Here is a 21750-nt window from a genome sequence, read left to right as displayed (position 1 = left end):
TCTCTGCCACAAGAAATTCTGGGAGGGCAGGTCCGCCATTACTTTTTCCCATGGTATTTATATATTGAGTACGATAGTGCCACCAACTTTCCCACGCTGTATAAATTGTGTGCATGTTCAGCTTTCCCATGGTCTTTGTAAATTGTGCACTATAATGCTACCAACTTTCCCACAATGTTTAAAAATCATCTGCTATTGCTATTTATTGCTAGCACTTTCCCATGATCCCTTATAAAGGTTTATATTGGTCAGCACAACAACAACAGGAGCTGAAGGGCTCATACTGTCGTGTACATAAAGGTTAATTATGTTATAATTAAGCACGATTAATTTTGTTCAAATATAAGGGTTTAGGGCAGGTCTGTCATCACTCGATGTGTCATGATGTCACTATTGAAAGGTAGAACAGTCCTCACCCTGGGGATGGCTCCTTACAAGTGTGAAAGCATTCAGTGTCCTATTTAGGAGTGATCAAGGGTGAAAAGCTACACCCCTATTCCTATCCTGATTGGTCGATTTAGTGAGACGCAAGTGTAAATTCACCTTTAGACTCTCCTTCCCCTGGAGAATGACTATTTAGCTCTTTCACATTTGCGTCCCACTAAATCGGTCATTTGGTGTCCCAGGATAGGAATGGTATTTTTACTGTTCACACCTGACAACTCTCAACTGGGACACTCCACGTGTTCACATTTGCAAGTAGCCATCCCTGGGGTTAGGACTGTTCTACCTTCTTTGCATTGAGCAATGGTGGTCCTGCCCTAAATCCTAAATCCTGATCAATATTTTAGATCTTTGAACAAAATTAGTCAAGCCTAACTATAATATAATTAAGCTTTATGTACAGTACAGTTGTTGATGTGGTGACCTATATAAACCTTTATTAAAAACCATGGGAAAGTGCTAGCAATAAATAGTAATAGTGGACAATTTTTAAACAGGGTGGGAAAGTTGGTAGCGCTATCATACACACTTTAAACAGCATGGGAACTTGGTAGTTCTATTGTGCACAATATAAAAATACCATGGAGGGGAGGAAGTGATGGCGGATCTGCCCTCCCAGAATTCTGTGCAGCAGAGAAAGGGCTGCATGCACAGAGCCCTCATGGTGGAGTTTCTCTGCTGCATAGCATTTTGGGAAGTTAGAAGTCAGGTCTGCCATTGCTTTTTCCCATGGTCTTTATAAATTATGCGCTATTGTGCTACCAACTTTCCCACGCTGTTTAAAAGTTGTACCCTATTGCTATTTATTTATTCTCTCCTGTGACTTTCCCATGGCAAAGTTTATACCTTCATTTTAATCTTCCTTCACGTTCCTGCACTCACGCAAAAACTTGGGTAATTTCTATCCCAGAATGCAATTGCCCATTCTACACTTGCCTGATGGGAACGTTGGCATCTGCAGACACTAGGGATTGTATTAGGAATTAAGGCAATCTATCTCATTGGAGATTGTTATTTCATGCTGGCATTGAGATTTTCCTTTCACACTAGACCCTTTTTAGCCCAATTGGCCGTTAATTCCTGGGTCCACTTGCAGGTATGAAAAGGACTATAATCCTCTTTCAGGTTGCTTCCTCAGCCTTGTCTTCAATGAGAGTAAGCACAGCCTATCCAAGTAAGTAAATTCAAATTAATTTCCAGGTAAATTTTTTCAACTGCATCTTGACATCCCAATTCATTGTGTTAGCCCAGGAACACAAATGTACCAAATGTCTTCATCTAACAAAGATTCTCTGAGCTGAAACATTGACCCAAGTTAGGTATTTCTAGAAATCTCTGGTTTTGCTTTATTACCCTATTCATCTGTATTGCCATTTTTATGAACTTAAACTTGCATTTCAAGTTCTTGCTGCCTGAATATTATATCACTTTTATTAGATTAAATTCCATCTGCTTCCATTCTACTTAATTTGCCAGCTACTCTTCATCCTTCTGTTCTCCAAGACAATGACCTCTTGGAGGGTTCTGGCTAGCACAGTGACAATTTGTTTTCTCCCACTGATGCTACTAGACCAAGTGCTTCGAGCAGATTGGTTTTTGCTCCAGATCCCAGCATCTGCAATCTGCCTTCTTCACTGGCAACTGTCCAGATTTTTGTCATCAGAACAGTTACAAGACCACCTACATTCTTGGCCAAATTGTGCATCAGAAACAACAAACGTACCAGCACCTATCTCTATTCCACCACTACTTCCTGTGAGGCAAAAAAAAACCTTCATAACTGTCTCCTCGCAGCATCAAACCAATTTTAGATCGAATTTATCAACATACCTTTGATCGCATGTGCTACAACGGGGACATTTCAAAATATGCACATGATCTAAGAAAAATAGATGATTGAGAGGTTTGAAGGGTTAAATCGACGCAGGGAAAGGTTTATGTAGGTCGGCACAACATTGTGGGCGAAGGGTCTGTAATGTGCTGCAGTGTTCCATGTAACAAAAGTTTCAAAAGCCATTTTACAAGAAACGGGCATATGGAATTAGATTTAAATGCATCCAAAACGCACGTGGGTTAAAGCAATTTTCACTAATTAGATCTGACAAGCAATTTGAGATTGCTTTGAACAAACAAGGAATTCGTTTATTAAAGATAGAAACATGAAAACGTTGGACTTCCACTACTTTTACGTTTACTGTATAATTTGAGACCACATTTCTACATATTGCCAGCAACTAGTTACAACAAAAAAAATTATTCAACAAGCTATTCGTTTTCTTTTCTGTACCCACCATCGCCAGCTTGTTAGTGAACATGGGAACTGGCTCAGCTGGAGGAGGCAAGTTGGTCATAACAAATCTCTGCAATGTAATTGAAACGTGACGAGTTGGCCAAATCCACAGTATCATTTACTGAACTGGGCATGTTAAAATGCATAACGTCTCCAGACGGGAATCATGAATCTTACAGTATTTACACGTTTAGTCTCTCACACATTTTTCACCCTCCCAGTTGCGTTTCTGATTGACTGTTCAGATAGCTTATGCAAGTTCTCATCGAGATGCTTTCCCAAGTGTTCAAGTCTGCCTGAAGACGTTGCGTTGAAGATGGTCCCCTTGCAGTCACTTTTGGAGACTGCAACAAATGAGAGCAGCTAATTGGGCAGCCGGGGTAACCCTGCCAGCCTGCCCGCCGGTGTGCGAGCACGTTCCACCCCCTGTAGCCACTCTTGGCATTTCTGCAGTACCGAGCGGTCGGGCGCTTCCCCTTCCTCCTCATATTCCATGTCGTCGTACTTGTGCTGGTCGTTGAGCAGTGAGATCTTCAGAAGACTCCCGATGTCTGACGAGACGGAGCAGGCTGGTGCGGCCGGACACTGAAGCGGTGACTTCCCCTTGGGCGAGCCCGACAACTGCTGCTCCAGGCTACGCTTCTGGATAACCAGTACGGCTTCGGGGGTTAGGCTGAGTGAGAAGCACTCCTCACCGCTGTCATTTCGGCTGGTAGGGAGCGAGTGGTCGCTCCTCTTCCTGAAGGAGACCCCGGAGGCGGAGGACGGCGCGTTGGCACACAAGCTGCCTGGTAACGTGGGGCTAAGCCGGCGGGGCTGCGGCTGGAAACCCACCTTGGGCCAGGAATTGGAAACATTCGGCTGTGGTTGGGAAGCGGCCGGCTGTACTTTCTTGGTCGTCCTCTTGGGCCCCAGCTGTCCGTCTGAACAGGACACGGCCTGATGGATCGGAGGGAATGACACAACTGTTCTGGACGGGATTTCCTTCTTCATACTGCACGACGGAAAATGTAGCAACTTCTCTGACCCTCGCCGTCCACTTTGTTAGGGGCGGAAATTTCGGTCACAGTCTTTCCATTGAACGGCCGCTCGTGTCCGGGGCGGAGCTAGGATTGAGTGTGCAAGGATTCGTCTTCGAACCACCACATGTACAGTTAGAACACAATAGTACAATGGTGGAGAAACTCAGCATGAGTTTCCTTGATGAAGGGTTCAAGCCCCAAACGTTGGTTATCTGTATCTTTACGACATAAATGACACTGTTTGACCTGCTGAGTTTCTCCAGCATTGTTTTCACTTCAATCACAATATCTGGAGATTTTTGTGATTTATTCCGCCTGTACAGAGATCGTGTTTTGAACGAGTGGCACGAACATTGTGGGTCTAAAATAATTTGCTCCCGTCCCGTACCAGCCACTTCACAGAAATTAGATCCTCAGCTATCAAATTATGTTAAGTATTTGAGATTTCGGAATACATTAGCACACAGACGTGAAGATTCTTTCATGGTTGAGTACAAGTTAAAGATGATTCCCCCCAGTACTCAGTACATATGTGACAACATCATGCGTACGCAATCGAATATACAAATTAAATGACAAATTAATTATCTAACATATGCTAAACTGACTTTCAAATCAGCCAATATTTGTTACATACTTCTGTCACTCGCTCTCTTTTGGTCTTCACTCTTTCACTGACATTCACCTAGTCCTCACTCTTCCTTTTTTAAATATTACTTGGTTCTATTGCAAATCTGCCTCGCCCATCGTGTCTCTTCCAGAAGTAAGCACATTCATGTAACCAATTAATTAACCAGCACACTTCTTTAGGATGCGGAAGGAACATGAGGCGAAACAAACCCACATGGTTCCAGGGAAAATATGCAAAACTCTACGGACAGCATTACTCCTTCTCCCTTACATGTCCTACATTCTTTTGCTCCTTGTTTTCTTTTGGCTTTGGGCCATACTTGCCTCATAACAAGTATATAAAAACAGCACTCCAAGTATTCAGCAAAAAAAACCACAAAATGCTGGAGAAGCTCAGCAGGTCAAATAGTGTCCTTTATATCAAAGTGACCTCTTCCTAGATACCTTGTCCTAGCCCATAATCAATCGCCTCCGCCTCACTTCCATGGCTGTGACTCTTCCTCCCGTCCCTACTTCAAGACTCTTATCCCGCTTCAAGCATTCTTCCTTTTCTTGGACACCTCATCTTGGCCAATATTAATGCTGCTCCCAAGTATTCAACAGGTTAGAGAGGATCTGCAAAGAGTAAGTGTTGACGTTTCAGAACTTTCATCATATTTTTATTTGTAATTGGACTGGTTGTTGCTGTCAGAGGGTGAATTAGAGATCAGTTCAATTGCAAATTCAATCCAAAAAGACTTTATAAGCACAGTTGCGGTTAGCTTTTACACGCTAGCGATTGGGACTGGGGTTTTGAGTCCCGCGCTGTCTGTAAGAAGTTCTTCCCATGTACGTCTGGGTTTTCCCCAGGTGCTCCGGTTACCTCCCACCATTCGAAACGTTCTGGAGATATTTGTTAATTGGGTGAAAATTGGTCGGCACAGACTCGTGGGCCAAAATAGCCTGTTACTGTGCTGTCTGTCTAAATTTTTAAAAAATAAATAGCAGTAGGAGAACTAGATTAACAAGTTTTGAACTCCTCTGCAGTTCCCGAATTGAATCTGAATTACAAGCCTAACCTCTTGTCTGAAATTCCTGAGCAAGTTATTGAATGATTATGTACTTTGTCCAGCATATGGAAGGCACTTGTGATTGATATTGTTTTTAATACATCTTTTCTATACTTTCTTTTCGAGTTATTGATTATCTTCATAGTGATTGCATGTAACGTTACTTCTGAGGAGTGAAATGTGTGTGGAGGAAATGTGGCCTGTCTGGGATGTGTGTCTTGTTGGTGGTCACGAGTCCTCCCTGTCTGAGACATATTTGGAAGTCATATCACCTGTAAATCACAGTTGGACTCCAGCCACCCATCAGTGCACACCTTGCCATTAGCTAATTTAAGTCACCTAGGGTCAATGTTGGCTAGAAGCACGGATTAACACTATATATAACACTCATGCACAACACATTTTCTCTTTCTCTGCCTAGTGGACCAAGCCCAGACATAGCTCCTCATTAGGTTGCTACTGTGGACAGTGCTGGAAGTATCGCAGGTAAGGTGTGCACTACACTGAAGATGAGTCATAGAATTGTGATAGATCAATACTTTCAGAGAGCCACATTGGTCAGGGAACTGCATTTGTAAGAGTCCCTGTTTTGTAGTGTACTCAAGCAGGTCGAGTATAGGCTTTCCATTGTTAGAGTCCAACTGAAGTCCTAGGTGAATGTTTATGTCATTGCTTAAGAGAAATAGTAATTGAATATGGTTTAATATTCTCCCTTGTTTGTTTCCCATGTGTTAATTTAAATTTAGACATACAGCATAGTAACAGACCATCTTGGCCCACATGTCCATGCCACCCAATTTACATGCAATTAACCTACACCCCTAGTGGGAGGAAACTGGAGTCTCTGGGGAAAAAAAACCCATGCAGACTTGGGAGAACATACAAACTCCCAACAGTCAGCGCAGAATTTGAACGCCAGTCCCAATCGCTGGCACTGTAAAGGTATTGCACTATGCCAACTGTGCCGCCCATTTAAAAAAAGTTATGATTGTAACATTTGTATCCAGACTTGTCTCTCCATAAATCCACCAAACCTGATACTCTTCCCAACACAACAAATGTTATGTGGATTGTGAAGAAACACGTGGCCTCCCTGCCTGTCTGGAATATTGTGTATTGCAGGTTGTCACATATCCTCTCTGTCTGAAATCTATTTGGAAGTTGCATCACCTGTCAATCAAAGTTGAATTCAGGCCACACATTAGTGCACATGTTGGTTTGTTTAAATTACCAAGCGTCATTATTGGCCGGGTGCTCAAATCAGAACTATCAATGCATAGCACATTCTTTCTCCCTGCCTCATAGTCCAAGCCTCGGACATCGTTCCATGCCAGGTCACTACTGTGGACATCACTGAAAAAGCCGCAGGTAAGATGTGCACTACACTTGAGCTAAGCCATAGGACTGCAATAGATCAGTGCTTGCAGAGAGCTGCACTCCTGTACAGGAGACCGGGAGTGTGTGTGTGAGTGAAAGTCCCTATCTGTAAAATGTGTACACATGTGTGAGTGTTTAAATTATAGGCTATTGGTATCGGAGTCCAACCTGGATCTGATAAGAATGTCTGTATAGTTGTTTAGTGGAGTAATAAAGTATCATTTGACATTCTCCCATTTGTCTCCTGTGTGTTCAATAAAGTGACCTGTAATTGTAATACTTGTGGCCAGACTCATCTCTCTGTGAACCCACCAAACCTGATACTCTTCCAAACACAACACAGGGTAAAGCAGAAGAAGAACAAGGCAATGCTCTTCAGTAACTGGCCCAAATGGTCCACCATCTTCTTCACAGTCAGATCTGACTACCTGAAGTTGATGGGGATCTGGTTTGGAGGGCTGAGGTGGTCACAAAGGTCCACTGAAAATTGGGATTGTGGGTGCAGCACTCACTCACGATAACAGGGACGAACCTGGTCATCGGGTGCAAGGTGCTCTCAGTGCTGCTGTACTTGTCACAGGTGTGGCCCATCCCCCACACTTCTGCCCTGGCAGTTACTGGAGCAGTTTTCCATTCATTTAGGGGCCTAAAATTAATAGGGCCTGAAGGAGAGCCTTACAGGAGTTGCCAGAAAAGGGGGGCAAGGGCATACCCAATGGCTTTGATCCTGATGACCACCTTCATGTGTGGCACTTTCAAACAGTGCATGGAACAAAGTATGAGGGCACCAAGTGCTGCCTGTCCCAGCTGTGGCGAAGGTGGCAAAACCACAATGTAGTAAGAATGTAAAATAGACAATGATGAGACTGTATCGATATGATTCACACTATGAATGTAAGTCTCCAACCGATTTTTTTGTATTGTAAATCATTTATTATGAATAAAGTTTCTTTTAAAAAGTGGGAGAAAGATCTGCCAACTTCATTAGAGTTTCGGTCGGGCCTGGAACTCTTAAAATCTTAACCTTGAAAGAAAGTTACAGCTTTTCCGAATTTTAATGGAAAGGCGGACAACGTGCGAGGTGCCGAAATCCCACATGCGATGGAATCTGGGCGTTGGCAGCCGTCGTCACGGTCACTGGCGGAAGAGGTGGGATGCGTCCAGTCACCCGGAGCAACGACTGTGCCCGACCGTGGCCGCTCGGCTCCACTCTGGCTCCATTGGCCCAAAGGAAGTCTTTTTTGCAGTGGAATATTGGGGTTATTTTCCCCCACGTTCTAGTCCTGCCGCTTTCCCTTGAGTTCGGCTGTTTTTCATCAGGAGGAAACCAGGGGACAGTCTGGTCACGGTGCGTTAAATCGCTGGCTAAAGGTAACCCCCAACGGATAGAAAAAGTTCGGTTCGGTTAACCGTTCATTACGCAGAAAACGAAAAATTCAGAAATGCAGTCCATGTTCAGGCAACTTTACCGCAGACATCGCCCATTTCTTCTCTGTCATTGTGTTCCCTGATCAAACCACTCCGAAACCGACCGCATCAAAACAGATTCACTTCGAGGGTCGGGTATTTGGAGGGCGGGAAAAATCGTGGAAGCTGGCGGGCCAGAGATGAAAGAATATTCTCAGCACCAACGTTTATTTCATCGGCTCGAGTCATTTGAGGCCAGTTCGAAGCACAATGACCCTCGGTTTAACCAATGGTCTCGGAGCCGGTACAGCTGGGTGCCGAGCCCTAGGATAGCATCACGGATACTGGGAAAGACGTTATTTCTTCATGGCGTTGGGGTATGTGTGTATGTATATGTCTGAAGGAACTTTTTTAACAGTGTGTCCCTATTCGGGCCAAACTAAAGTTTCAGCTGCAACAAGTGACGGCTGGTATATTTTCTGAGCATCTTGTATTTTCGCCCAGAACGTATAACAATGCTGGAAACTCTGCAGTTTGTCAAGACTTGTTCAACAGATATGAAAGTACTTCATTCTTTTTGTTACTGGAAAATGGTGGCAGTAAAACCATAAATAGCTACCGCTGGAAAGGCAACGAACGTTCTGCAAATCATGTAGTATCTGTGGAATGAGAAACATGATGATTTGGAGAGAATTCCCTTCATCGAATTCTTTTTCGGATTATGACTTGAAACGTTAACTCTGTTTCTCTTTCCTGGCTGACTACAGTGATACTATGATGTTACCTCTTGTGTAATTGCCCAAAGAAAAAAGTCTTTTTGTGGTACTGCAAATTTAGCTTAAAAAAAAATTGTGGACCATTCACTGCTGGGGTTTCCAACATTTCTAAGAACATGATGTGATATGGGGAGTGAGGTGGGCTTGAGTATCGTCAATGGAGTGTATCATAATCTAGCCTTAGCTGCAGCAAAAGAAAATGTATTATGTCAACCTGGAAATCAGAAGAGAGCCTGAGAATACAGCAATGGGACATGAAAATGAATAAATGTATCCCATTGGAAAAAAATAGCATATAATTAAAAAAAATAACATCACAGTATTCGAACAAATTTCGGAACCGTATATGGAACATAACAGAGAGGGCCTACCGTGGACCTCTCTGTTATAATGACAGAATGAGAAGAAGATGAAATGAACTGACCCAGTGTGTAAAAGTACAATTTTCTTGTTTATTTTCATTGTGTGATGACATTGTTTAATGGTTTTATTGTTTGGTATATGTTGAACGTTTAGTGGGTGGGGATGGGGGTGGGAGGGAAGGGAGGGGGAAAAAGGGGAGAAAATGACACTGTGTATATTCAAGAGGGAAATGTTTGTGTGTATTTTGGTTAATATGGTTCATAGTGTGAAAAATAAATATTTTTTTTTTAAATGGAGTGTATCATAATCAGTATTCATCTTGTGGACTGTAGGGATTTATCACTGGTGATAATTTTGTACTTTATACATTTGCACATGGCAGAAAAGGCAACTGGGTATGAATCAAAATTGATTGCAACAAAGAGTGGCAGTATTCTTGAGATTTTAACATCTGATTACAGGTGCATGTGGCTGATTCTTAGAATCATGGATTTTTTTTGTCAGAGCTAAAATTTTATAGCACTTTCATTTTTTTCATTGGTGATTGTGAAAGAGCCTTGCTCAGACACTGACCCAATCCATGACTTGTTCCATTTTATCTTAATTAATGTTTTCAAAACTGTATCATGTCTAAGAGCAGATGCTTATACAAACAGTCTTGTTATTTTCTCTCTATGTTTAACATCGTTCAGTGGCTTTAATGTAAACAACATTTGTTGGGTCTCAACTTGCTATTTCAAGCATTCCCACAAAAACTACAGCCTTTTTATTGGAAAACTGGCATGATGCTGATCCCAAATAAACTGTATTCACCCTGGTTTTCTATAAAATGGTATAAGGGATATAGTAAGGTATAATAACTTCTCATGGAAATCTGCATGCCTGAAAAATGTCCATATTGGCATAATACCATAAAGCTTTTTCTGTCTTCATTGTAATTAATTGAGCCTCTTTCATAACCTTGAATCTGTAATGTTGAATGTATGTCTCATTGTTTAAGGAAGATTGGCTACTTTCATATGTTCATAATTTTTTTGCATTTAAATTGTCAAACATCTCTCAATATCAGACGTCTTAAAATATGAAGAATTCTTGTCATCTTTGTAAAGCCATTAAAACTGAGGACAGGACTTTGCATGGAGTCAAACTGTTCAGGGGTACTTTGGAGGTCAGGCAGAAGAATAGGTCACATCCCATGTTAGTATCTGATGATAAACTTGCAGGAATGATTGACCAATTCATCTCTTTTATTGCAGCTGTCCTTAAATTACAATGTATACACATGTGACAAGCAGCCTTCCTTCTCTCTTGGATGAATACCTCCCACCTCTGCTCAAGAGAAAGGTAAACCCTATAACTTTGTTTTGATTATAAATCTTCCATATGCAATATTCTGACTGGGTTGCAGATCTGGAAAGATTTCTTGGACTTTTCTGCTGAAATATTTAGAATTTCTCTTAATACTGTACTTTGCATTTTTTTAAATGAAAGCTATCAGAGAAGGTGGGAGCTGAAAAGGGGAAAAAAAACGTATTTATGCTATCAGTTTTCTTTTATTAAATATCCCTAAACATGTGATCTCTGCATTCCTGGCTTTAAAACTTTCTTTGCCAATTTTTAGGTTTATTCCCTATTTGTCACTTCCCTGCAACTGTCAGCCATGGGGACATGTAGGCAGAACATGGCTCTAACACTCCACCAAGACTCTTGAACTTTCTGCCACTGCTTAGTTGTCAGATTGCTTGTCTTGTGTCTAATCCACAGGTTGAACTGTAATTCATCCAACTGAATATTTGACAAAATGAAGATTCTGTCTAAGGCCTACTTTGATACCCTCTCTGTAGCTACTGTCTCAGGCTCAACCAGCTCTTCAATTGTTCAGCCTTACTTGTCTTTAATCTGAAGTTTTTATCTAAATGCCTGATCACAGGTGAAATCTGTCTGTTCATCTGAATCCATATTGGCTCCAAATTACCAATTCTCAATATTATTTTTAAATACTCAACAATGTTCAAATCCATCCAGCTCTGTAGTTTTTCAGGTCTTCAAAAACCTCTACACATTCCAGGTATCTTTCTGTGTGCCAGAAAATGCCTTCAGCTCAACACTATTTGTGGCTTCAGCTATCTGGATTATAAGCTGTGGAATTTCCTCCCTTAACACTCCTGTCTTTCCAATTCCATTACCACATTTGAGATTGCATAAAATGCTTCTCTTTCCAAGTTTTGCATGTCCACCCTTAATTTCTCCTAGAATAACATTCCTTTGTGATTTTTTTTGCTTGAATGTACTTTTCAAAATGGCTTGAGTTGTTTTTGCATGTGGAAGACATGATAGAAGTCTGAATTTACAAGCTGAGTAACTTTATGTATGATCTTAGGCCAGTGACCAACAAGCATAATAGTTTGGAAATAACATACAACCACATGTCAGCCTGCACTTTGGGTTTTATAACATTCAAGGTGAAAGATACAGTAAATGTGTTAAATAGAGAGCAAGAGTGGAGAAATGATACAAAAATGCCTGGTCTGAAGTCTAAGCATAAACCCAAAAGTAGGCTTTATCAAGTTTTTTGTCATGGGTACCAAGGTGCAGGGAGAAAGTTTGTTTCTTAAGCAGTCCAACAGTAAATCATGAAAATCTGTAAATGCAGTGGTTGAAGTAAAAACACACAATGCTGGAGAAACTTAGTAGGTCAAACATTGTACTTTATACCGTATTGCAAAAGAGCAAGCAAGGTGCCATACAAAAGTACAGAGATACAGGGAGAGATCCACTGGCACAGAGCAAATGTAATAATTTTACTTGTGTGATGTTCATTCAGGAGTATTATGGCAAGAAATAAACTGTCCTTGAATCTGGTGGTGAGTGATCTTTCAGTCATGAATCTTCTCCCTGACAGAAGTAGGGTGACGAGTGTGGCTGGGATGGGATGAATCTTTTAAAATATTCATTCCTTTCCAAGGCAGCAGGAAGTATAGATGGAATTGATGGAGGGGAAGGTGGATTTGTGTGATGGTCTGAGCTGCATTCACAAATCTGTCCTATTTCTTGCAGTCTTATGCAGTCCAATGCCATGCAGTGAGGTTCTCTGCCAGAATACTTTCAAATGTGCATCTGGAGAAGTTGTTAAGAGATGCAGGTGTTCTGCCAGATTTCTTCAGGCTTCTGAGGAAGTAGAGGTGCTGGTGTGCTTCTTGTCCATCATGTCGACATGGTGGTCCAGGTCAAGTGACTGGATATGTTTACTCCTGTCTCCACCTTGGCACCATTGGTGTCAGGCCAAGTGGTGAGCTCCACCCATCCTGGAAGGATATCACCAGCTCTTTAGTCTTACTTACAATGAGAGCTATTTTCCTGGCACCAAGCCACTGGTCCCTCTTTCTATATTCTGACTCATCCTTGTTTGAGATCTTGCCTATGCCAGTGGTGTTACCTGCAAATTTATAGATGGAATTAGAGCAGTGCTTGGACACAGTCATGGGTTTACAGGGAGTTATAGTAGGGGCCTGAGTGCACAGCCTTGTTGAGGATGACTGTGGAGGAGGTGTTGCCTACTTTCCCGTGAGTTTACTATTGGAGCACCAATGTCTGTGTGCTTGCATTTATACTGCATGTTCTTGACATCACCGATATCTTGTGTCATTGAGATAGTCGATAAGAAAGGCCGTCGATCCCCATCTTGTGCAGAATACAAAAGTGCTGGAGGACCTCAGCAGATTGTGCAGCATGCATTGAAAGCAAGAAGCAGTTAATGTTTCAGGCTTGAGCCTTTCGCCTTTCTTCAGTGGTATGCTATAGCACCATGTGACTAGCTCCCTTTATTCAGTTCCCACTTGGGTGAAACCACTCCACATAATGCTACCAAAATATATTGAAGTGCTTCAACTCGAAGGCTGAAAGAAAGATTTTACCCCTTTGACATACAAAGCTTTGTGTAATTGATAAATATTATGGCTCCTATTGCCTGTATTTATGACTCAAGTTTGCAGATCACTCTTGATTGCTGCTCTGATTTAAAGACCCAATAATCAGTATTCTCTAAGCACAGGATAATTGCTGCCTGAGGATTGAGAGCATTGTTTACTCATTTCCATGGTGCCCAATGTTGCTGTAGCAACAGAATCATAAATATTGCATCATCTTACAGGCAGTGGAATGAGGTCCTTTATGACGATGGCTGCTTTCTTAAAGTTGTTCTTCACATTGATGTCTGCAATGGATGAGAGGTCAGAGCCTGTGATAGATGTGGCTACATTTACAACCTTCTGCATTCCTGAGCAGTCCCAACTAGGCTGGATGCAACCAGTCAATATACTTTCCACAGATGGAGTAATTGACAACATACGAAATCTCCTCTGACTCCTTGGAAATCAGAGACATTGGTATGCCTCAATGTGCTGGATCCAGGTAAGGCCTTCTGAAATATGGGGTTCCCAGGAATTTAAAGGTTCAGACTCTCTCCACCTCCTTCCCATCAATGAAGACAGATGTGTGGTCCCTTGGCCTCTCCTTCCTAAAATCAACAATATCCTCCTTAATTTTTGTGATGTTGAGAATAAGATTGTTATTCTGCCACCTCCCAACCAGGTTGTCTATCATCACCCTGTATTCTGATTCATCATTTCCAGTTATTCAACCAACAACAGTGGTGTTGTCAGTGAATTTGTGGATAGGGTTGAAGCTGAACTTGGCTATGCAGTCATGGGTCTACAAGGAATAGAGTAGGGAATGAAACACACAGCTTTGGTGTCCCTCTGTTGATGGTCACAGAGGAGGAAATGATTTGCAATGATTGAGATCTGCTGAAGTTGAGGATCCTGTTGCAGAGGGATGAAGAGAGTCCCAGTTCCTTTAGCTGGGACATGACTTTTCCTGGTATGATGATGTTGAATGCTGAGCTGCAGTCAATAAACCACAGCTTGACATGGGTGTTCCTGTGGTCTTGGTGATGTAACATGGAGTGAAAGATCAGGGAAATGGCATCAGCTGTTGACCTGTTGTAATGATTGGTGAAATGAAGTGGGCCAGGTCCTTCCTGAGAAAGGAGTTAATTTGCTCCATAACCAACCTCTCAGAACACTTCACTGTGGTAGACATCAGTACCACCAGCCATGAGTCATTGAGTCAAGTCACCTGATAATGTGGCATAGTTTATTCAATTACATATTCTGCACCTCATCAACTTGGAGGGCAATCAATGTCTTAACAATTACAAGTACTACAACCACGTTGATGTTATTAATGCTAAATTTTACCTAGGGATATCTTTCCATATTTATTAATCTGTCCTGTAGCACTGTTGATCAGCAATATGAAATGCTTGGATTGTCTGGTGATGGAACACATCAAAACACACCTCCCAGAGACACTGGACCCATCTTAATTCACCGCTAGAAGAAACCATTCCACAGACAATACTATAGCCTTGTCGCTTCACTCCATCCTGGCCCACCTGGAGAACAATGGCTCAAATGCCAGGCTGCTGGTCATTGACTTCATTTTGGCATTTAATATGATCATTCCCAGAGGCTGGCACTGAACACCCACCTCTGTAATTGTATCCTGGACTTCCTAATGGAAAGACCACAGTCTGTCTAGGTCGGTAGCTGAATGTCGAGAGCCATCACGCTGAGCACTGGAGCTCCTCAGGATTGTGTGCTCAGCCCACTCCTATTCATGCTACTGACCCATGACTGCATCATTAGATCCAGCTCCAAAAGTGTCATCAAGTTTGTTGATGGCACAACAACAGTAGTTGGCCTCATCAGTAACAACGGTGAGTTGCACTACAGAGAAGAGGTGAAAAATTATCGTGATATGATGTGAAAGTAATAGCCTGAGTCTTAACGTGGACAAGATGAAGGAGATGATCATGGACTTCAGGAGGGCCAGGAATGACCACCCTTTACTACAAATCAACAGCTTTCTAGTAGAGGGAGTGAAGAGCACCAGATTCCTTGGAGTTCACTTAACTAGTGACCTATCATAGACACACATCTCCTCACTTGTCAGGAAGGTGCAACAGCGACTGCACTTCCTGAGAAGACTGAAGCAAGTAAGACTACAAGCCACCGTTACATCAACCTTCTATAAGAGCTCTGTTGAGAGTGTCCTGTTCAGCTACATCACAGTGTGGTATGGTTGCTGCAGAGAAATGGATTGAAGGTCAATCCACAGATCATAGGAGTGGCAGAGAGGTTCACTGGAATCCCCCCCCCTCCCCCCACACCCATCAACATGATCTACCATTGTGTAAAGGAGGTGCGCAAAATCATTGAGGACCCTGCATAGAGCATCTTTCAGCATCAGAGCCAGCACCACCAGGCTGAGGAACAGCTTCTTCCCTCAGGCAGTGAGAATGCTGAAGGACTAAAGGAACTGCTCATGCTAACCATCTGAGACTCTCGTATGCACAAAACAATATTTATTGGTGTAGATGAAATACTTGTCTTACATATGTACTGTCTGGTTGTATGCCTGCATGTTTTGCACCGAGGACTGGAGAACACTGTTTCATTGGGTTGTACTTGTACAATCAGGTGATAATAAACTTGATAGAATATCCTCGCATGTTGTGGCAACTGTGTTTTTCCTGATTGCCTACACATCTTCCATAAGGAATAAACACCAACCTTTTACTCCATGGCAAACTCAAGAACTTGTACATTTTCAGGGCTTTGTCAAATTATGTCTCTTCTGAATTTTACTTTGGATCACTTGCTTGTCAAAATGTTGCAATTTATTTGGCACCCTTGATATTTCTTTTTCTTTGGTTTGGCTTTGCGGATGAAGATTTATGGAGGGGTATGTCCACGTCTGCTGCAGGCTCGTTGGTGACTGACAAGTCCGATGCGGGTCAGGCAGACACGGTTGCAGTGGTTGCAAGGGAAAATTGGTTGGTTGGGGTTGGGTTTTTCCTCCTTTGTCTTTTGTCAGTGAGGTGGGCTCTGCGGTCTTCTTCAAAGGAGGTGGCTGCCCGCCGAACTGTGAGGCGCCAAGCTGCACGGTTGGAGGCGATATCAGCCTACTGGCGGTGGTCAATGTGGCAGGCACCAAGAGATTTCTTTAAGCAGTCCTTGTACCTCTTTGGTGCACCTCTGTCTTGGTGGCCAGTGGAGAGCTCACCATAGAACACGATCTTGGAAGGCGATGGTCCTCCATTCTGGAGACGTGACCCACCCAGCGCATTTGGGTCTTCAGCAGCATGGATTTGATGCTTGCAGACTCTGCCAGCTCGAGTACTTCGATGTTGGTGATTAAGTCATTCCAATGAATGTTGAGGATGGAGCAGAGACAGTGCTGATGGAATCGTTCTAGGAGCCGTAGGTATTTAGTTAGTTGAAATATATACGTGGCACATTTAGCATAGTGGTTAGCGCAATGCTGTCACAGTGCCAGTGACTGGGTACAGGGTTCGAATCCTGCGCTGTCTATAAGGAGTGTGTATGTTCTCCCCATGTCTGCGTGGGTTTTCCCCAGGAGCTCTGGTTTCCTCCCACTGTTCAGAAACATACCAGGGGTTGTGGGTCCATTAGATGTAATTGCGTAGTATGGGCTCGAGGGCTGAAAGGACCTGTCTGCATTTAAAAATTTAATATTTAATTTTTTGAAATCTCTTCATGGTAATCTCTCTGTACCCCAAATGTATCCACAAACATTAAACTATAAATACAAATGAAATTATCTTTATTTATTTATTTTTATTTATTTATTTTTTTCCAGGGTTCGCGTTGCCTTCCCAGCCGCTCCGGTTCGGGTCAGAGGAACCGCCGCTCGAAATTATCTTCATAGTACTATGTATTTCCTTTCATTTGCTTGCAATAGTTAAAATGTGTCCAATAGATCACTAGGTTTAATCCCCAATCAGCAGTGAGGGGTTTTACCCATGGGCCCAACCTCAATGTCAGGTGACAGAAGGGCATTTCTTCACAGAGCCTTTGCAATAATTACACAAAGCTTTATTGTGGCCCATTCATATGCTTCTGCATCTTTGAATATGCACTTGGTTGCAGACAGATGTTTGCACTGGAAGACCAACAGTTATAGGCAGACCACATGCGCTCCTTTCACTGAGCTGTTGATCTTGCAGAAACATTTGATGTTTATCTCTGCATGTGTCCTGGGAAATAATGTAGAATGCAAAGTTTTGTGCTATTCAGCTGCCTTGGATGAACCTTGACATCAACTGCAACAGCCCTTTCCATTTCTGGATGCAAACACAATCCAGGAGGTGGTGGTTGAATCTCACCCACAGCACAGCCATTTCAAAAGCTGTGTGCAGTGGGGTTGAGACTGTAACTGTGGTTGAAGCATCTTAATGGGAAGTGGGGGTGTGGGGAGGTGGGTGAAATTCTCACCTCAGCCAAGTAAAGTCTTAGTGCTTGTTTGGGCAGAATACCTCATTTTCAGAATATTCAATGACTAAAATGTTCTGTTCAGGAAACCATCTAACAGGATCCTCTTGTTGGACCCTGAGGACATCCTGTTTGGATGGATGTATGAAAGATCCACAGACAAAGGGACCATATTTGAGCACATTTTCCCCCGTCTTGGAGATTTGTACCTCGCAGCCTGATGGCTAAGATCCATTTTGGTCCCCAGTTGAAATGGAAGATGGCTATAATTCAGATGCAGAGCATGGACAACACCAGTGCCACATACAGAAGCACCAAAAGCAACCTCCACTTGTTGGCAAGCTTCTTTCCAACAATCAAGGAACGCCATTCCTAGATTCCTAGTTTTTGCTTCACTGCAGCTATTCCATTTTTCTGAGTGTTCTTGCAGCCTTTTGAATACTCCCCTTTTTCCGCCCTGCTTTCACTGCAAATGGCAGCATGCAATCTTCTCTTCAAATCTCCCAGGCAGCGGTTGAGTCAGGCCAGCTAGAATACAGAGGGCTTAAAGGCCCAGGTCACCACTAAGGTCAAGCCTGATAATGTGGTGAAAGAGTTGGGATCCAAACCAGACTGAAGCATAGGGAACTGAGACCTCCCCTATTCACCATATTAGTGTATGTTCAGTCATGAGAAAATAAAATTGATGACCACAGGGCAAGGCTGCTTTATCAGAGACAAGTGAGACAAATCACAGTTGTTTACTGCACTGAGACCTGGCTACAGAGAGCACTCTGGATGTGACAATCTGAGAAGAGGACTTCACCATTTAAAGATTGCACTGGAACTCTGATTCTGACAGAGAGGGAGGGGAGTATGTGCTTTTTACTTAATACCAGTAGGTGCACAGATATTGGGGTTATGTCACCCTCCTGCTCCACTACCTATGAGAAAATGTTGATTAAATGCAATCTAACTCAAGAGTAGATTTACACTGGAGTTTATATCCTTCCTGATGGTGATTACAAACAGACATGTGGAGGTGCATGATGTAGTAGGTAAACAAGATATCCCATTCCAATGCACTACAAATCTTAATGACTTTAACCAGTCCTGTCTTAAGAAAACCCTGCTCAATTACCACCTGCACATAACCTGCTGTACCAGAGGTTCCAGCACACTTGATCACCGCTGCACTGAGATAATAAAGGCCTACTATTCTTTCCCGAGACTGCATTTTGGCAAGTCAGATCACCTGGCTGTGCTCCTTCTGCCTTCATATAGACAGAGCCTTAAAAAAAAGAGGCTCCAGAGATCAGAACAGCCAGAATGTGGTCACAGAAGAATGGTTACAGACCTGCCTCGAGAGTGGATTGGGCAGTGTTCAAGATCTCAGCTAAGGATCTAAATGAGTTTGTCCCCAAAAAATAGTTCAGAGTTTTCCCCAACTAGAATTCCTGAACAATGAAATTCAGAACTTTCTGAGAGTCAGATCATAGGCATTTAAGTACGGAGATCCAGAATGACTCTTGGAACATGATGAGAAGATTTTTTTCAGCAAGAGGGAGGTGAATCTGTGAAATTTGGTTCCACAGACTGCTGTGGAGGCCAAGTCATTGTGTATATTTAAAGCGGAGAGTGATGTTCTTGATTTGTAGGAGAATCAAAGATTGTGGGGAGAAGGCAGAAGGTTAGGGTTGAAAGGAAGTGTATCAGCCATGATTTGAATAGTGAAGCAGAGTTTATAGGCAGAATGGTCTAATTCTGATCCTACATCTTGTGTTCTTATTGTCCTGGTATTCACCACATCTGCCAATTTACTGAACAATAGGTGGGACTGAACATTTTCATCTCATGAATCAGTCAATGGGTTGGTATTCTTAAAATAGAAGGGTTTAAAAGTTTTATTTCTCTTTATTTTCATTGATTATTATATTTTAAATATAACTATATGGTTTAGGGGTTTTGCTAAATTTAAATTTATTATGCCCTTTCTTTATGGCTGTACTTTTTTCCACGGCACATTCCATAATTGTACTGTACAACTTTATTGTTCTTGAAATTAACAAAAATATTTTAAAGAAAAGCTATTCTTTAATATTTGATATTTACTTCCTCATCCAACTTGGTGAAAAATACCATGAAATTTGCTAACAAAACTGTACTAGCTTTCTATTCTGGGACTGCTTTCATTGCAAATCACAGTCAAATCTAAGAATTTCAATGAAATTTAATATCTCAAGTGATAGTGAGTCTTGTGTTTCAACACACTTTCAGCTCCTTGCAATGCTGTCATCATGTTTGCAATGCCAATTCAAAGAAACTATCATATCAGCAAATTGGTTATACAGATAGGAGCATAGTTGTAATGCCCTAAACAATACCATCAAAGAGAGTTAAAGCTGGAATAGAGGGAGATGTTAGCCAAAAATTTCAATTCATTATGGACACATGTCCAGTATGTTGACAAAATGTGAATGCTAGACAACCCCTCTATTTTGCCGCACTGAAAGCAAATTGCAAAAGCAAGAACTTCTTTACCTTTTCCATAAAACTATAGGGCAATGCCTTAGTCAACACCAGGAATACTGTCAACTCTCCTATTCTTCATCAAACCAGAGGTATAGCCCATGAGGAAAGTCATCAACTTCTACATAAGTGTGACAAACCCAAAAAATATGGCATGAAAGCAAATGCCCAGAAACATTCAGGGCTAGGATACTACCACAGAGCCACGTTGTTCTTGTGAAATCTGATGACCGTACTTGCAAGTAGTCCACATCACATAATAAACAGCCACTTGGAAAGACCCATGATTTCAGCATCATGGTGTTCAAAATACCACAAGGAACATGACATTCTAGAAATGTTCAAAATAGCATTCACTATTTGTGAGTCCAATGTGGATAATCTTTAGCTAAGAGTAAACCTGACTCATAAAATGGAAACATAAGAAAGAGACTGCAGATGCTCTAATCTGGAGCAAGATCCACAAGTAGAACTGTCCTAGTCGACCCATTGTTTCTGGCTGCTCTTGCCCTAAGCTTGTCTCCTGCAAGTAGACCCAATGTGTAGGAGGAGGGCACAGTCCATTCAACTGTTTAAATTTGTGACAACATTCCATGCGGATGCATATGTCCAGGTCTCATCCATTGCCAGAGTGAGGCTAGCTGTAAATGAGGAACATTACATCATATTCCTCCTGCTGGCATTAAATCTAGTGGCATGAACATTGATTTTTCCTAATTTTGGGAACCCCCATCTCTATCTCTTTCCATTTCTTATTTACATGCTCCTTTTCTCTTCAACCTTCTTCCTCTTAATGGAGGGGTGGAGGTAGGGAGGGTGGGATGGGAGGAGGGAGGGGGGGGAGAAAATTACACTGTATATATTTGAAAAGGAAAATGTATCTTGGTCAATGTGGTTTATGGTGTGAAAAATAAAAAATTTAAAAAAACCTTCTTCCTCTTCAAACCCCCCCCACCAAACTCCCAGTGGTTTATCCCTCTACTTCTCTCTCCACCTCTCTCTATCTGTCCTATACACTATCACCTCTTGACTCCCTCTGCAGCTTGTTTCCCCCTTCATGTATGTAACATCACCCTTTCATTTGTCACAATAAAAGGCCCTGACATGAAACACTGTTATGGAAAAAGTTAATAAAATTATGATTAAAATATACATTAAAAGGGTAAAATTTTGAGGTTTAGTTATCAGGTCACATTTAACAAACAAAAATCTCATTTGCAATGCAAAGATATGCAAGGGTAAACTTTGTCTCTGCAAAGCCAACAGTAGACACAATGGAAAGTGCTTCTGTGAGTTTTACAAGTAGGTATTAATGGACCAGCGTGTTTGAACCAGAAAGCTCAAGAACTGAGAACTCTTTTGCTTTTAAACTCATGCCAGAGTTTTAAATGTCTGTTTGGAGTTTGTTGTCCTAAGAGGGGCTACATGGTTTTACAAATAGAGATAAAACATCCATTGTTTGTCAGAGTATTCTGCCACCCCTGTGGTGAAGTCTACGATTTGGCAGTCCTGCTGCATGTCCCCATT

General features: G+C 42.1%; 2 protein-coding genes across 11 annotated transcripts in view; one reads left to right on the top strand and one right to left on the bottom strand.

Annotated features, from left to right (window-relative positions):
• Positions 1 to 2564: 2564 nt before the first annotated feature.
• prr18 (proline rich 18) lies at positions 2565 to 3950 on the bottom strand. Its single transcript, XM_069930393.1, has one exon. The coding sequence runs from the start codon at positions 3725 to 3727 to the stop codon at positions 3098 to 3100; it is 630 nt and encodes a 209-aa protein (XP_069786494.1). The 5' UTR covers positions 3728 to 3950; the 3' UTR covers positions 2565 to 3097.
• Positions 3951 to 7962: 4012 nt separating this feature from the next.
• LOC138760671 (uncharacterized) overlaps positions 7963 to 21750 on the top strand; it is a 202480-nt gene continuing 188692 nt past the window's right edge. For 8 of the 10 annotated variants that reach the window (XM_069931584.1, XM_069931582.1, XM_069931580.1 and 5 more), the window contains exons 1-2: positions 7963 to 8183; positions 10615 to 10702. In XM_069931584.1, the coding sequence (XP_069787685.1) occupies positions 10631 to 10702 (72 nt within the window). In that variant the 5' untranslated portion in view covers positions 7963 to 8183; positions 10615 to 10630. Of the gene's footprint in view, positions 8597 to 10614; positions 10703 to 13525; positions 13769 to 21750 lie in introns of those variants that run through there. The other 2 variants (XM_069931579.1, XM_069931583.1) reach the window with 2 other exon arrangements.

Source organism: Narcine bancroftii, chromosome 4, assembly GCF_036971445.1.
Source record: "Narcine bancroftii isolate sNarBan1 chromosome 4, sNarBan1.hap1, whole genome shotgun sequence".
Lineage (NCBI taxonomy): Eukaryota > Metazoa > Chordata > Chondrichthyes > Torpediniformes > Narcinidae > Narcine > Narcine bancroftii.
The sequence above is the reverse complement of the archived record's forward strand: the minus strand, read 5'-3'. Positions and strand labels throughout refer to the sequence as shown.